We start from the raw sequence: 16036 nt of genomic DNA, 5'->3' as shown, positions 1-16036 counted from the left end.
ATGTTTAGATAGAAAGTGCGAACTTGCTTATGATTAATCGGATGTTCAACTTGAATGTCTGGACTTGGAAATTATGAATGGAATTCTTAAATCTAACGTTTAAAGTCTCCTATGATTGAATATCATGCATTAAATGTTTGAATCAAATATGTCAAATTCACATATAATGCAACGTATTTGAATTAAATCTTAACACAGATATGATGCATCTAATGTTCAAACTGAACTTTCACGACTAATTAATGCGTCAAATTTTTTAATAGTTAATTTATGTTTGAAATGGGGTATAATGTATTGTATTGTATTATCAAAATGAATTTTGAACCAAACCTGTAATTCCATTATGTTTTGTTATAAACCATGTGAAATTTAAATCCAACATCCAGATCATCACACGTTTTGAATTTTTAACTCTTAATTGATGCAGCAACTTTTCAAAACACGGCTCTGAATTCGCCCATGATTTTTTGAAGATTGCATTGAGTGTTTAAACTGAACCTTCACACTTGAATATGATGCTTTGAATGTTCGACTGAAAACTTTTGAGCTCCCATAGAATGCACTGGATGTTTAAATCAAATCTTAAAGGGACGGTTTACCCCAACATGCAAATGTTGTCATTGTTTACATCACCAAACCTGTATGAGTTTCTTTCGTCTGTTGAACACAAAAGAAGATATTTTGAAGAATATCGATAACCAAACCGTTGACGGTACCCATTGACTTCCAGAAAATGGAAAAAGTACTATTGAAGTTATTGATTACCCAGCAACTGTGAGGTTACCCAAATTCCTCAAAATCTCTTCTTTTGTGTGTGTGTTTAACACTGAAAAACTATGCATCCAGTATTCAAACTGAACTTTCACATTTTGCCTTTTGCGTAAAATTTTTGCATTGCTTTGCATGATCAAATTCTGAATTAAACCTTTGATTCTCATTATGTTTTAATACAACATTAATACCCTTATATATGGTGCATCTGATTCAGTTTAGCTTGGCAGTTCACTAGGTTTCTTGTAAAACCCATAGAGCTTCACAGCCTAGCTTGAGCATTGTTTTGGACAGAACCTGTTTGTATATTTACAGACATGTTTCTGATTCTTTACAGTTCACCGTTGGTCTTTAGCTGTTTTCCATTTAACTCTCATGAAGGTTTGTAATTTAAGGTTCTGATAATAATCTCTTCGCTTCGGCTTGACAGGGTATTGCAAGAAGACTGTTTCCTGTTTTTTCACTGGAGTGACACGGCTGTCACATCTGGCTATCAGCAGTTGAAGATGCAGACTTTCCTAAGAGGCAGACGAGTGGGCTACTGGCTCAGCGAGAAGAAGATGAAGAAACTCAATTTCCTGGCCTTTGCAGAGATGTGCAGGTGAGAGGCCACCATCGATCCATCAGCCGGCATGTGTTTCCATTGAAGAGCACAGCAGGTGCCTGTTGCTGTTGGGCATTTGCTTCACTTGTGGTCAGCGGTTCATCAAAAACAGCTGTTTTCTGTGCCTGCTTTTGTTGCTTGACTGATCAGTTGATCTAAGTGTTTGAATAAATAGGTGTAGCATGTTACGAAGGACTTTGAACTGTGGTTGAGAAAGATCCAGGAAGGTTGCTTGAGGTTGTGTAATACAGTGCAGCAGAGAGGGATGTTAACATATGATATATTTTAACATACAGTCTGTTTTTGTGGAAGTGAATCATAAGCAGAAATTGGTGCTTCGGTTGACAGACTGTGCATCTGATTTCAAAAAGGGTGTGAATTCTGTGTGTAAATAAAATAGCAAAATTAATACAGTTCGCAAGATTTAAATGGGCTGCTCCAAACAGTCCTCCGTTTGGCCGCTTGTTGGGTAAATGGATAACCCTGTTCCAAGCGCACGCCATTGGTTAAGCCAGTCTTGACATGTCGGGCTGGTCAGGTTACTTGAGCAATCAAAAGATGAATGGTTTTATGCTTGAATCTTACTGTCTGACAAATGTTTTAAGGTGTGCATTTATTTTCATGGAAAGAGACAAATGATTTCAGTTATTTCATAAGTCCTTACAATTTTACAAACGGCAAAAGACAGAAAGCCCACAACGGCACTGACCAAGCAAATTAATATAGTAAACGACAATAAGATATAATGGACAAAATATTTGCATGTTTTTGACACGCAGTGAACATACTCTCTTTCTTACAAACGCACACACACACACACAGTTCTGACACACACCGAAACATACACGCACTTCTCTGGGGATTTTATCAGTAAAATAGTTTAGCAACTTAAAAGCTACTTGTCATTTCTCACAAGCCAGTTTAAAACGGTTCTTTTAAAGCAGATGCACTTGCAGTTTCGCTATTAGTAGAGATGCTGCTGCCAAACCATGCTGAGAGACTCACAGACTCGGGGAATTCTCTCTTTCTCTTTCATAACTGCATTAATAACTTCATTACTTTCAATGGCTCAAGCCTCGGTTACTGGCTCTAAAACGAAACGCTGGATGAGATGCGTAAAAAAATTAATTCTACACACGAGCGTTTTAAGAACTAAAACCTGACAAATGTCTTACAATATTTGAGGTGTGATAACTGTAGTGCAAGGAGAATAATTCGGTCTGCTCTCTTGAATTTGACTTGGACTAGTAAGCAACCACCTAGTAACTGGTGAAAACCACTAGGAACACCTTAGCAACTGAACAGCAATGCCCTGGCAACCACTTACAGGCTATAACATTGTAAGCATTGGTAGTGGGAATAGTTTTTTTTTTTTTTTTTTTTTTTTTTTTTTTTTTTTATAAACACACGCACCAAATACAAAAAGACTTTAATCTACATGCAGATTTATTCTAAAGTGGTTTTATTTGTCTAAAGATTCGTCATCACATTGTCAAGGATAGTTTGCCTGTTTAAAAAAAACTGAGCGTGTTATAAAATATTTGCAGTATTTCCTTCAAGCCTGTGTTTTTGTTCTGCTCTGAATGTGTTTTGGCTAAAGCATATCTGCTATCCAAATTACGATACCCTTGAATGATTTTCCATGGTGCGTGTAGGTGACCAGTCTTGGTCTGGCTGTGTTTTAACACCGTTCCAGCACTTTTATTCCCCATGACCCTGCAGATTGGCTTACTCATCATCGAAGACGGCTGGATTATTAGCCAGCAGTCAGAGAGAGAGTGAATGAATGAGTGAGTGAGTGAGAGTTGGCCTAGAAAGCACTCTTTGAAACAATGCTCTTGAGTGTTGTGTTTGTATGGGCCGCGTAACCCAAGAAAACCAAACTGCTGGACCGACAAAGGGTTAAGGTTACACACAGGGCTTTGTGTGTTGTAAATATGTGTGGTGTAGTGAAGGATTGTGTGTGTGGTTGGTCTTTTTTTTGTCTTACGCCCTGTCACTGTCTCCAGCTGAATGAACAATTGTGTAACGTGTGAAGCTAGCGTTGCATCGGATTTCCTCAGTGGCTGTGATGGTGTGAGGAATTGTGTGACTGTTGAAAGTGAAGGAAAGTGGGAATAAAATAATGTGAACTCTGTCAGCCAGTCAACTCAAGCCGCGTTTCCACCGCTGGAACTTTACCCAGGAACTAGGGACTTTGGGCTGGTTCTTGGTAGGGGTGAGAGAAAAAATTGATTCTCCGATGCATCGCGATTCTCCCTTCAATGATTCTAAATAGATTCGGAACATTTCAGAATCGATTCTGAGCTTGTTAGTGTGCGCGCTAGAGGTGCGGCGGGCTTCAGAATTTGCGCTGAGACATGTGCACATCGTTTGACAGTCTGTGCTTCCACCTGCTGTGTTTTACTTCAGATATGCTTTCATTTATGCCGTTTGGAATGCACCACTATTAGATGCACGAAACTTGCGCACTGACAGACTTTCACATGCGCTTTGTGTATTTTGTCCTGAACCACAGTTTCTGCTGTGGTTAAATGCACTTGCATTTTCAAATACTTTTATATGAAATTGATGTACACACATTCAGTTATATTTTCAGAGCAGAAAAAACATCTGATACTGAAATAGATCTGTGCGTGAATGCAGCCTGTTAAAGCGCCCACTTTCTATGATCTCATCAGTAATAACGGCAATAATGCGGAGGAAAAAAAGAAAAATCCTCAACTATTGTCTGTACATTTTCGGACACTTGAACACTTATTTTAAATAAGTAATCATTAAAAAAAATAAAAAATAAAGTTAATTTTGAACCAAATAAATTTGATCTAAAATTTATATGAAAATGTAGCCATGTGCAGTGATATTGAAAACGAATGTGACGCATCATGATATTGAGTTGACAATGATAATTGTAATTGAACTGAATTGTGAAACCAGTGAAGATTCACACTCCTGTTTTTAATGAGGCAGTACTGACATACAGAGATCCCAACTATAAAAAAAGAGCGCATAACTGCAATTTTGTTTAAGATTAAAATTTAAAGATTAAAGTTGTAAATCTATTTGCACAGCAGAAGAATTAATTGGGGAAAAAATGTAGATCAAGAATCATTTTGGAATTGGATCGTGACTCACTGAATCGGAATTGGATCGGATCATGAAGTGTCTGAAGATTCCCACTCCTAATAGATGTACAGGTTGTATGACAACATTCGATGCATCATTAATTGTAATTGAATCGAATTGAATTGAACTGTGGGCCTCTGAATCGTAATCGAATCGGATCGTGAGATACCCATAGATTCCCACCCCTAGTACTCGGTGTGTTTCCACCACAGGAACAGGAAGTTCTGTGTAAAAATGCCCCTCAGAAAGTCCCTGCCGACGAGGTAGTACTTTTTTAAAGTTCCGGAACTTTCGGAGGCGGGACTTGGGCGCTAAACATCCTGATTGGTTGAGTTCATGCAGCGTTGTGATTTTCAGCCACCAATTATTTGAGACTTTTCTGTGCCAATACAGTGACTCATGCTGTCTATTCCAAGTCTTCTGAAGCCATAATGTAAGAAACATAGTAAATTTGTCTTGTTTTTTCTTTGGTAATCCATATTTTCTATTGAAAAAGGAAGCAGAGGCTGGACATTTCAAATAACTTGTGTTATTTCCTTTTATAGCCATCTTTTTAAGGGGAAGTTGTGGCCTAATGGTTTGAGAGTTTTACTCTAAGGTTGTGGGTTCGAGTCTTGGGTCAGCAATACCATGACTGAGGTGCCCTTGAGTAATGCACCAAACCCCCAACTGCTCTCCGGGCTCTGCAGCATAAGTGGCTGCCCACTGCTCTGGGTGTATAGTGTATAGTGTGTGTGTGTGTGTGTGTGTGTGTGTGTGTGTGTGTCTGTGCACTTTGGATGGGACAGTGTTTTAACATAGGTGCTGCAAGTAGGGCTGCTCCGATCACGATCCCTCAGGTGTATAATTCCCTCAGGTGCGTGATTTCACATAGAACAGCTGTTATTACACAGAGCCGTTGTTAACCGAGAAGATGCGCAAATAAACACTAAAAATGAACGTGGATTTGTGCAACTTCTCAGTTAACAACTGCTCTGTGTAGTAACTGCTGCTCTATGTGAAATCACGCACCTGATGGAATTTACCGCTGATTAGATAACCGGCTTTACTGACGAGATGCCGATTGGCCGATCGTGATCGGAGCAGCCCTAGCTGCAAGCCATAATCATTTTCTTTCAGACAAGTACAATCAGAGTTATATGAAAAAATCTCCTGGATCTTCCAAGCTTTATAATGGCAGTGAATGGGGGACGAGACCCATTTGTTCTAGTTTCATGTATTTTGTTTTAAACATCAACTACGTTTCATTAAAAAAAAGCAACATTCTGAACAAAAAGCTGAGAAAATCATTATACTTCAGTGGATAACCTGTGCACAGCTGGTGCAACGGCCCCTGGACTTTGAGGATTTTCTGCCATTCTTCTCTGCAGATCCTCTAAAGCTCTGTCTGGTTGGACAGTTGGTTGGCCATTTTCGGGTCCCTTTATAAATGTTTGATTGCGTTCAAATCCGGGGTCTCTGGCTGGGCCACTTAAGGGCATTTATGTTTTTGAGTAATCACGTTACTGTGAGTCTGAATGTCACTTGAATATATTGGTGAATCTATGAGCATGTCAATCACACTAGCACAGATTAAAAATGTTTCGTGGATTAAAATGTTAATCCTTTCATAACCTCTTCAGCCAAATTACTCGAGCTGTCCGGAGGCAATCTGAGTTAAGGGAAGATCTGTTCAGCAGTTCTGACCCCATCACATCTGCATTATTTTCTAGGACAGGCTTTCTCTAGCACTGTCTTGTTGTTTTTCATGTTTCTTCACTGTTACATGACCACTAGTCTTCTGTTAGCTCTAATCTCTAGATTTCCCCAGAGATCAATTTGGCGTTAATGAACTTGTATTAACATTCATGACAATGACAGACAAAAAGATAATTGCTTTCATCACAGATATAAAAAGAAAAATTATTGTAAATTTACTTGCCGTCATGAATGATTATTCCTCTTCGTTCCTTTTAATCCTCTTTTGTTGTTGCCGGCTTGCCACGCATGTTGCTCTTTGTTTTTTCTTTTCTTTGGCAAAAGGTACTAATTATAGCTATTTTTTTACATTTGCTAAAGAAAATGTAAGTTGTACTTGCCACTCAGATGAAAGGGTTTTATGTATGGTTGCCAGAATGTTGCTATGTGGTTGCTAAAGTGTTCTGAGTTTTAAGTCGTTTTAAGTGTTGTGTAGGTAGATGTGTATATCATGGTAATACACATACACAATGTTGTTATGGACCATTCACACAGAATGCACTGCCTATCCATTGTTCTTCTTTGTAAACATTAACTAGATTGACATGTTAGAAAGCTGTCAGTATATCATCATAAACACAGGGGTTTTTGTCTTAAGTGAATGTGAACAGATGAGAAAGAAAACACATGTACATTATTTTAGCGTTGCTTGTGTTCGGTGTTAAAGAGAAAGCAGCCTATAAACTCTCTGCCAGTCATTGATGTTAATCAAAGAACAAAAGAAAATCATTCACTGATCTTTACTGAATATTTAATAACTTTAATCTATATTTTATTTATGAAAAGAAAACTATGCAATGTTTTAAACTAGAGTTGCAACTAACGATTATTTTTTCTGTCGACTAATCTAACGATTATTTTTATTACAATAAATAATTCAGCTAATGTTCTTTTATTATTAGCTAATGAATCCTTTGGATAACTTTACAAAAAAATATTATTAAAATAACATATAAAATAACTTATAATATTTCAACCTTTATTCATTTTCAACCTATGTGGTTGAAGTTTTTACAGTATAAAATAATAGAGGCAAAGAAAATTATTTTACTATGGTAAATATGAGCTTATGATAGTGTTTATAATTAAACCACAGTAGCCATAAATTTACAGTTGTCTGAGACGTCATGAAATGTTCTTTAGCATCACCAACCATAAAATTGAGTCAGGGTTCTGCTATGGTTTAGCATGGTTTCCAGACCTGAAGCTGATTCGGGGTAGCTCGGTGGTTTGTGACTGTTGTCTCGCGGCGTGCTGACTTTTAAGGGGCCGTTCACATATTACGTCATTTGCGCGCTCAAGTTCGTTATTTCTAATGTAGGCGCCTGATAAGCGCCCTCACAACGGAAGCGGCGCGGTTGCGACGCGCTCGTTTTTTCCGGGCAATGCCATTACGCGAGATGTAAACAAACAGTGTGACGCGTCAACGCATTTCACGCATGTCAACGTATTTTTGTAGTCGACGTAATCGTTGACGCCGACGCGTCGTTGCAGCACTATTTTAAACATTTTAATTACAATTTCTGTAATTTGGTTCAGTTGTATTTATTTATGCTGTAGATTGATTTGTTTTGTTCCTGTTTTATTACAGACTGTTTACTTGTCTTTAAAGTCTGCATGCAATTAAATTTGAGTCCATTTATGACACATTCCAGTCAACCCGTAACTCGTGTTTTTCCAACGTTCTAGTTGTGAAAGTGCACTGGAACGGCAGTCAAACCTGTGAAACAACAATGGCAGCCCCTACGGATAATATTGCCTAAGGACGCACTGTTTATTCAAGTGGTACATGTTGAAAAATAGATTTTTAGGACAATATAACATTGCAATAAAATAAATAATCTAGCTACAATTCCTTGTGCTCAGGAAGTTTGACGTGACTTGCCTGGAATGTGACAAATTCGTGAGTTGTTGAAGTCATGACTTACGAGCTCAAAAACCTGCCTGAAATGCAGCATTGCTTTTATTAAATGCACATTGCTAGTCTTGACGTAAACAATTAATCCTTTTAAGTTAATCTGCTGAAAATAAATGTTGTCTTCGTAATCTTTAATCAAAATATGAACATTTACTTACGCTCTGGAATGGCATTTCTTTCTCTGATGATGTCAGTTTGACGGCTTGGTCAGAATATCCTTAAACACACCCCTAACCGTTAGATTGCTATGAGAGAGAGACCGAGAGAAGGAGCGCAAACATAAAACCATGCCCTCTATTCACTATTCCATTTCAGCTGGAAATACGTCACTGCACTTAAATGAAGTAGACATAGTCTCAGAAAAATATTTGCTGGAATCTAATTTTTCATGATATCTTCTTCAGATTTGAAATAGAAACTCATGAGACCTGTGACTTTCAACCCATTCATTTTCTAAATTGCTCCAGGACTGATTTCATGTATTTTTTTAAAAAAAACTACTTTTTCAGGGCACTTCAGTGTCTATATCAAATCTGGTTGATAAAAAGTAAAGCCAAAATGGTCTTCTTTCCAAAGACACCAACATTATTTGTGTAACAAACATAAGTAAGTAACTGTTACAATTTTAAGTATGGTAGGGCACTTTCACCTGTGAATCCCATAATGGGGGGTGATGGCTAACAGGTTAAAGGCCCATGTTGAAAGAGTCCACCTTCAATTTTTTCATATTCTGGTCCCTAGATATATCTCATCTGATCATACTTCTCCCTATAAGCAATCTACATGATTTGAAATATTATGATTGTCCGCAGCACAAACTGAAAATGTTATTTCACAATTAATTGCAGACTACACACTAATCAAGCAACTGTTCCAGTTTGTTTGTAACCAGGGCAACAAGAGAAGCATAGCATCTACAGATGAGTCAGACTGAAGTGGTTTGTGTTTTTGGTAACCACAAGTATTTGGCCCGCCAACTTGTGCAAGTGTTAGTATCCCGTCCCACACAGTGATTTGGATCGGATATTCCCTGCTGACGTTATAAGCAGTCCTCGCAGGGATAAACCAAGGTCACTTTTGTGCTCTCTAAGATATAAGGTCACGATTTCACAACCCTTCCTGTCCTGTTCACACATTTTACAGAAAGTTTATTAATCTTGTCAAATAGATTTGGTTTTATATTGAATAAGCGTAATACTAGGAAAAATTGTGATCAAAATTGCAGGAGATTCATTGCTGATTATGAACACTATTTTATGTAGCTTGTCAGTGAACTACAGCTCTGTGTACTAAATGCGCTCCATCTGAAAGCACGTGCTGGAGATTTACTACTAATCACAGGAGCAGCTTTACTGACGAGATGCGCATGAAAATTGCACCGCCTTACCTGATACGTGACAGATGTGTGTTATATACCGTTGACAATCCGTAATCTTTCAAGGACTAGCTAGATATGCAACCACTCTAAAACGGCTTGTCTAAATTCATTTCAGGAGCAATATTGCCTTGCTTTACTGTATGTATTCATTTTTGAGGAAGTTGGCAGAGCCATCACGGTTGGTGTAGTCTTGCGTGCGGTGTATAACCACGTGCTCATCTCACCAGTCCCAGGCCTGTGATATGAATGTGCTTCGTGAAGCATGAACGCTATCATTGAGTCACACGCAAGGCTTTATTTGGACTTTACCCTGATCTGATTGATTCATTCATTCATCGATACATTGATTTGATTGATTCATTCAGTTCATTCAATGGATTCATTTCATTCATTCATTTTTAACAATTGTTCACATCAAGTTCAATTATTTCTGAATTGTATCTACGGAGGTACTGGAATTATTTTTTTTTTTTAATGATTCAAGTAAATGTAGGCAACACAACCATTATAATATACAGCATGAAATACAGTAAAAGTCTTAATTCTAACTTTCACTATTTAAAGCTTTAAAAAGGTCTTAAACCAGAGCAGAAAGTCTTAAATTCATTCATTCATTCCAAAAAATAAACAAATAAATACCAAAACAGGACTTTTCCCCCCTGTTTACAAGTACAAATATCTAAACTTCCTTAAATACATTTACTTACTTGAAATACTTTAAGGTTTTTTTGTTTTCTGAGAAATGGAACACAAAGGGAGTTTATGCTGAAAACAAGGACACACATCTGTCAGTGTGAATTAAAGGTGCTGTAGGGAACTTTTGTAAAAAAAAAAATTTTTTTGGCTTGTCCTAAATCACTAGGGTACACCTATAATAAGTGTTTATATTCGGACTATTTTAGATTGCTTCGGGGGTACCGCGGCAGAGTAACCCAGTACCTTTGTGATTCTTCATAGACATAAACAGAGAGAAGTAGTTCCGACTACAATGTTCTTCCGCAAGACGCAAGCAGTTCTGTTTATTAACCGCTAGAGTGTCAAAAGTTACCTACCGCAGCTTTAAGTAGATTTTTCTGAGCCAACTGGCAGGTATTTGCTCTTTTTTTATCTTATAAACTTATTTCACTTTGATCAATTTCACATACAACAAGACTTCATATTTCATGTCATTTTGATTCTCAGTGTATCATGAATTAAGAAACCAAGACATTTACCCTGGAAAACAAGTCAAAAATACATTTTTACAAAAACAATTTTAAGTTTGAAAAAAAGCTTTAGAAAGGAAAACATTTTTTTTTAAATAAAAATATTAATGTGCACAATGAAATATCCAATATTGACCGCAACCAGTATGGTACCGATATATCCTATATTCTTAAACATGTGATTTTTCTTTTTCACATTGTTGTAACAATAACTTTTTTTTTTTTTTACCCATTATTGCTGCAATAAAAAGTTGAGAAAATCTAAAAAAATAGTCTTATCTTCTGGTATAAGTTGACAATATCAGTTAAATAGATACTTTACCCCAAAATGAAAATTTTGGCATTAATCACTTACCCACATGTCTTTATTCAACAATTTGTCTCCTCTGTGTCTCTTCGCATCACCGTAGCACCATTTTGGAGAACATCCACTGAACGCAGGCCGCGTACACTCTTCTGTGTCCGCCGCACTGCACAGATGCACTGTTTTCTTTCAAATCAATGCATTAAAACACATAGAAAACGTATCCTTGTGTTGCGGCTAACACAGAATAGCACGTACAAAAAGTATTCTGGACGCTTCATAATGTTACAGTTGTTTTACTGATGGCAGATGGACTATTCTGACGATGCTTTTCATATTTTTCTGGACCTTGACAGTGTGATTTACCTGGCAGTCAATGGGACAGTCACAAGCCTCATGGTTTTCATCCGAAATATCTTAAATTGTATTTTGAAGACGAACAAAGCTTTTACGGGTTTGGAACGACATGGGGTTAAGTGATTAATGACAAAATTGTCATTTTGGGGTGGAGTATCCCTTCTGGATGGTTCATGAGGAAGCCTGGGAGTTTTATGAGGGAAAAAAACGGAGCACATTGTTGTATTGAAATGCTTCTTTTACCCTTGTTCCTATTTCAGTCATAATAAAAGTGGTTGTGCTTACTATGTTTTGCTTTGTCTATCCAGTATTCTGCTTCAGTTAGATAACCGAATAAAACCAATGAAATCTGAGCTACACCTACATCTGTCTGTATCTCTAAATCCAGCGGCCTTGATCTGTCACTGTGACCCAGCAAAGTCCTAAACTCCACGTCTCGTTTTACACGGTTAGATTTTATCGCCTTCTAGATAATTTTATCCCAGTATTTTTTTTTAAGGATTGATAGTATATCCTGCCCTAAATCAAAGCAGATACACCACTACTGTGTTTTTTTTATTTTATGTTTTTGTAGGAAGTCTCTTCACCAAGACTATACTTATTATTTTTTTTCAATCAAAATCATTGACTAAATGCAGACCTATGAATATGATAATTAGCACCAGATCAGACCTGCTCTACTTTCACTCCGTTAACTTAAGTGGTTACATTTTACGCAGTGGTAATATTGGATCAATGGTTATCACTGTCCTTCATTGTCTTTCCGCGTATTAAAAAGTCCAGAAAGACATGTAAACAATGTCAAACACTTGGTTTCACCACAGGGGGTCTTTAAAAATGACAATGTCTGTTTTATTCATCTCACTTATTTGTATCGCATTTAATCGTCCGCCAAAATGTAATGTTTGTGAAAGCTCCAGGAGGTAGAGAAGGACTCGTTGAAACGTTGATACTCCCAGTCAGTTTCTGAGGGGAGTGTTGACATTTAAGCGCTACATTAGCCAAGTACCTCTGATTTATATAGTCAACCAAAAATTCCTTCGAATTATTTCCCTTACACAACATATGTAATTCTTTCGCCTTCTGGCACACGTTTTCTTCAGTGTAATATTGACAGCATAGTCCACATTCAGGAGGAGTTGAGGCATGTTTCGTCTATTTGATCTGACAGACCCAATGTTTTCCAGGGAGACACTGGGGCTCTTTGAAAACCACCCTTTAAAACTCGACAAACGTTTCCATATCAAAGTATTTATAATCTATAACCCACCAAAATAATCTTCCTCCCAAAATAAATCAACCCACACAGAAAAGTTCTTTCGCACTGAGACTTAAATAACTCCTACAAACCTACTCATGATGTTTCCTGACAGAAGAATAAATAAGCTCTGGCTCATGCACGTTATCATTATCTCGACATTGAATAATCTGATATTAGAAGAGAAAATGGTTGCCTGTCTTCCTAATGACCCCATAAACTCATCCACAGGGTTTCCTCACCAGCAGGCTTAATGTTGTAGTAAGATCACAATTTCAGGATGTGTGCTGTGTAAATGTAGAGGTTTTCTTGATGGTTCTGACGACAGTTTCTAGCTCGAGCCAGTTTCCGTGGGTCGATTCGCTTCCTACGGCCAGTCAGGGTTTCTCTGTATCTCAACTCTGTTTCTAGGCAACAGATATTTTTATCCAGGCTTCATTTTCATGTCAGAATCTAATCCGCTTTGATGGTATCTTAAATGTAAAAATGTGAATTTATTACCCTGTTCTTGTTCAATCGCTTTTTGTCAAAACGTGTGCATGATATATATATATATTTTTTGTTTCTTTCAGGAAAAGAGGAATAGAAGTTGTTCAGGTAAGTGGATCTCACTTCAGTTTGGAAATTAGTTTCAGATGTTTCTCTAATAGATAGGTCTCTAAATCACAAACATTCATATGGAGTCCAGAATTATTTCAGAAAATTATTTAGTAGAGATTTCCTGTGCTGTCACGGTGTTCCATTCAACTCAGAAAGTTGAAACTTCCAACCTCTTTGGAAATGTGAAAGATAACTTGGTTTTAAGTTGGAAAAGCTAATGATGAATATACTATTCTACACACTGATGACTTGAAGTTCCTGCGTTACACAATGATTTATCTTGTTTCGCAGTCTGTTCCAACGACAGGTGTGTAACGATAAACAATCCTCTCAGTTGATCACGATAGACCAGGAAAACAAATGCTGGCTGTACATGGCATAATTAATCCAGTGCATTTGGTTGCCAGGGGATTTTGTTGTTGACCAAACACCTGCAAAGCAATTGGTGGTAGTTTAGTTTTTGTGTTTCTTTGAATGTAAAACTTTAAGCAACTTCTCTGATTGGTGGATCCTGCTACAGGATTATGGGTAATGTAGTACAGTAGTTGTGTAGTGCAACAGCTGGGTTCTGGATTTAAAAATCCCATGCATTTTCTTCATGGGAGGATAGATTTTTAACAATAACTCAGACAAAAGACAGACCAACTGGGCGCTTGAAGGTCGTTAATTGAAGCAAATCGCACAAAAATAACTCCTTTAGCATCCTTACACTCGCACTGTTTATCCTCACACTGTTTAAAATTGTACAGCACTTATTTTTAAATGTGCTTTATAAATAAACGTGAATGTGAAATTTAACTTGAACTTACACTCGCATGAAGCTCTGCAAATGACTTCACCCAAAAATGAAAACTGTCATCATTTACTCACACTCAAGTTGTACCAAACCGTTCTGTTGACCACAAAAGAAGATATTTTGAAGAATGCTGGTAACTAACTAAAAAAAAAAAATAAATAAAAATTGTCATATGAATGCCGATGGTTACTATCAACTGGTTACAGACATTATTCAAAATATTTTCTTTTGTGCTCAACAGAGGAAAAAAAAACTCTTACAGGCTATGAAAAAGTGGAGGATGAATACAAGATTACAGAATACATTTTTTTGGGTGAGCTTTCCCTTTACAATCTTAAACAAATATATTGCAATAAACGTAAAATATGTTCTATTTAAACAAACAACATTTAAGTCCACTTTCCTTTTAAGTGCTTTTTGGGATTGTAGTATTTTCTTTATTAAAGCAGTCAAGGACATAGTTTTTAACCTGGGTCTTTTTGTCAGATATTTAGGTATGGGTATCGAGTTCTATGCTTTTATGCAGATCAGCTGAATTGCCTTGACACCACTGAGTAGTTCCAGAAAAGTTCCAGAACTTTGAAAAAGTACTATCTCGCCAGCAGGGACTTTCTGAGGGGCACTTTATTTAGTTCCTGGTTCCTGTGGTGGAAACACACCGAGTGCCAGCCCAAAGTCCCTAGTTCCTAGGTAAAGTTCCAGCGGTGGAAACGCGGCTTAAAGCAGGCTGAGTCTAAGGCTGCGTTTACACTTGGCAGTAACATGCAATCACTGTGATCTGATCAAGCAGAACACGGCGCAGAGTTTAGATTCAACCCTAATTAAACACACCTGATCTAAATAATCATGTCCTTCAGCTTTATTTGAAAACTACATGGTAATTGTATTTGAGCAGGATTGGAACAAAACTCTGCAGAGCTCCGGCCCTCCAGGAACTGAGTTTGAAACCTCTGCTCTAAGGGGTTAATCTCATTAACGTCAGTGAGCCAGTAAGCATGCAGCATGCTTGATGTGCATAAATCAGGTGCTGGTGATTGGCTCATGCATCAAAGGAAAATGTGTGTAACATGATCATTCATGCACACTGCATCATGCTACATCAAACAGTTTATAGGTTTTATACTATGCTTTTACTCAAAACTCACTTTAAACTAACATCTGATCTAAAGTGGGTTTTGTATGCGTAATATGAGTGACATATGAGCAGCGAATCATCTTTTTATTTAGACCTGAAAACACGAGCAGACACTGCTGGAAGAAGCTAATACACATCTGATCTCTTAAATCAGTGGAAAATTAATAGAAATTATGATTCTGTCTAAGCCATGCATTTAAAAAAAAATTTGAGGTAGTGTAATCTTGCGGATCGAAAAAAGGTATCGTTCAGGAACCGGTAGGGTTGTGTACCAAAACCCGGTGGCAATATGGTACCTATTGAACTGTTATGCACCGAACCTAATCAGAGAGCAGATTTCGGTGCCTCTTTAATGCCTGAGCGGTCGATTGAAATATTTGTCCTGGTTCTCCGTAATGTACACAAAAAGCAGTGGCATCGCTAGGCTTTTTTAGCGGGGCTATTGCATTTAGCTCCATAAACTGTACTCAAATTCGCAATCACTTTAGAGCCAGTCCACTTAAATATCATACGAAAACGGCGGCAGACCTGTGGTTCTCTCCGTCTTTCAGTGCGCTCTTAAATCCGTAGACCGCGGCGGAGCAGTGCGAGTGGACTCAAACACAAACAGAGGACACAAGGTGTGTTTATTGATACATTGTTAGAATATCTGTATCTGTGCAGTCCTCTGTCATAAATACAGTTTACAAAAGGTCACGAGGGAGCAATCGGTTTCCCATCTACTGTAAAGTTTTCACTCCATTCACTGCTCATCACACATCATTCCGTTCATTCACTAGCCCTTAACACATATGAACGCATATTTTGATTACACTTATTTAAATATACTTAATTTAATTACACTTAC

The 16036-nt window shown here is 37.5% G+C and overlaps 1 protein-coding gene across 1 annotated transcript in view; it reads left to right on the top strand.

Annotated features, from left to right (window-relative positions):
- Positions 1 to 16036, top strand: part of itpk1b (inositol-tetrakisphosphate 1-kinase b) — a 49688-nt gene that overhangs the window by 1762 nt on the left and 31890 nt on the right. The window contains exons 2-3 of the mRNA XM_052620025.1: positions 1202 to 1372; positions 13231 to 13255. Coding sequence (XP_052475985.1) covers positions 1278 to 1372; positions 13231 to 13255 — 120 coding nt within the window. The 5' untranslated portion in view covers positions 1202 to 1277. The remainder of the gene's footprint in view (positions 1 to 1201; positions 1373 to 13230; positions 13256 to 16036) is intronic.

Source organism: Carassius gibelio, chromosome A17 (genome assembly GCF_023724105.1).
Source record: "Carassius gibelio isolate Cgi1373 ecotype wild population from Czech Republic chromosome A17, carGib1.2-hapl.c, whole genome shotgun sequence".
Taxonomy (NCBI): Eukaryota; Metazoa; Chordata; class Actinopteri; order Cypriniformes; family Cyprinidae; genus Carassius; species Carassius gibelio.
Note: the sequence above shows the minus strand (reverse complement) of the source record. Positions and strands in the feature narration are given on the sequence as shown.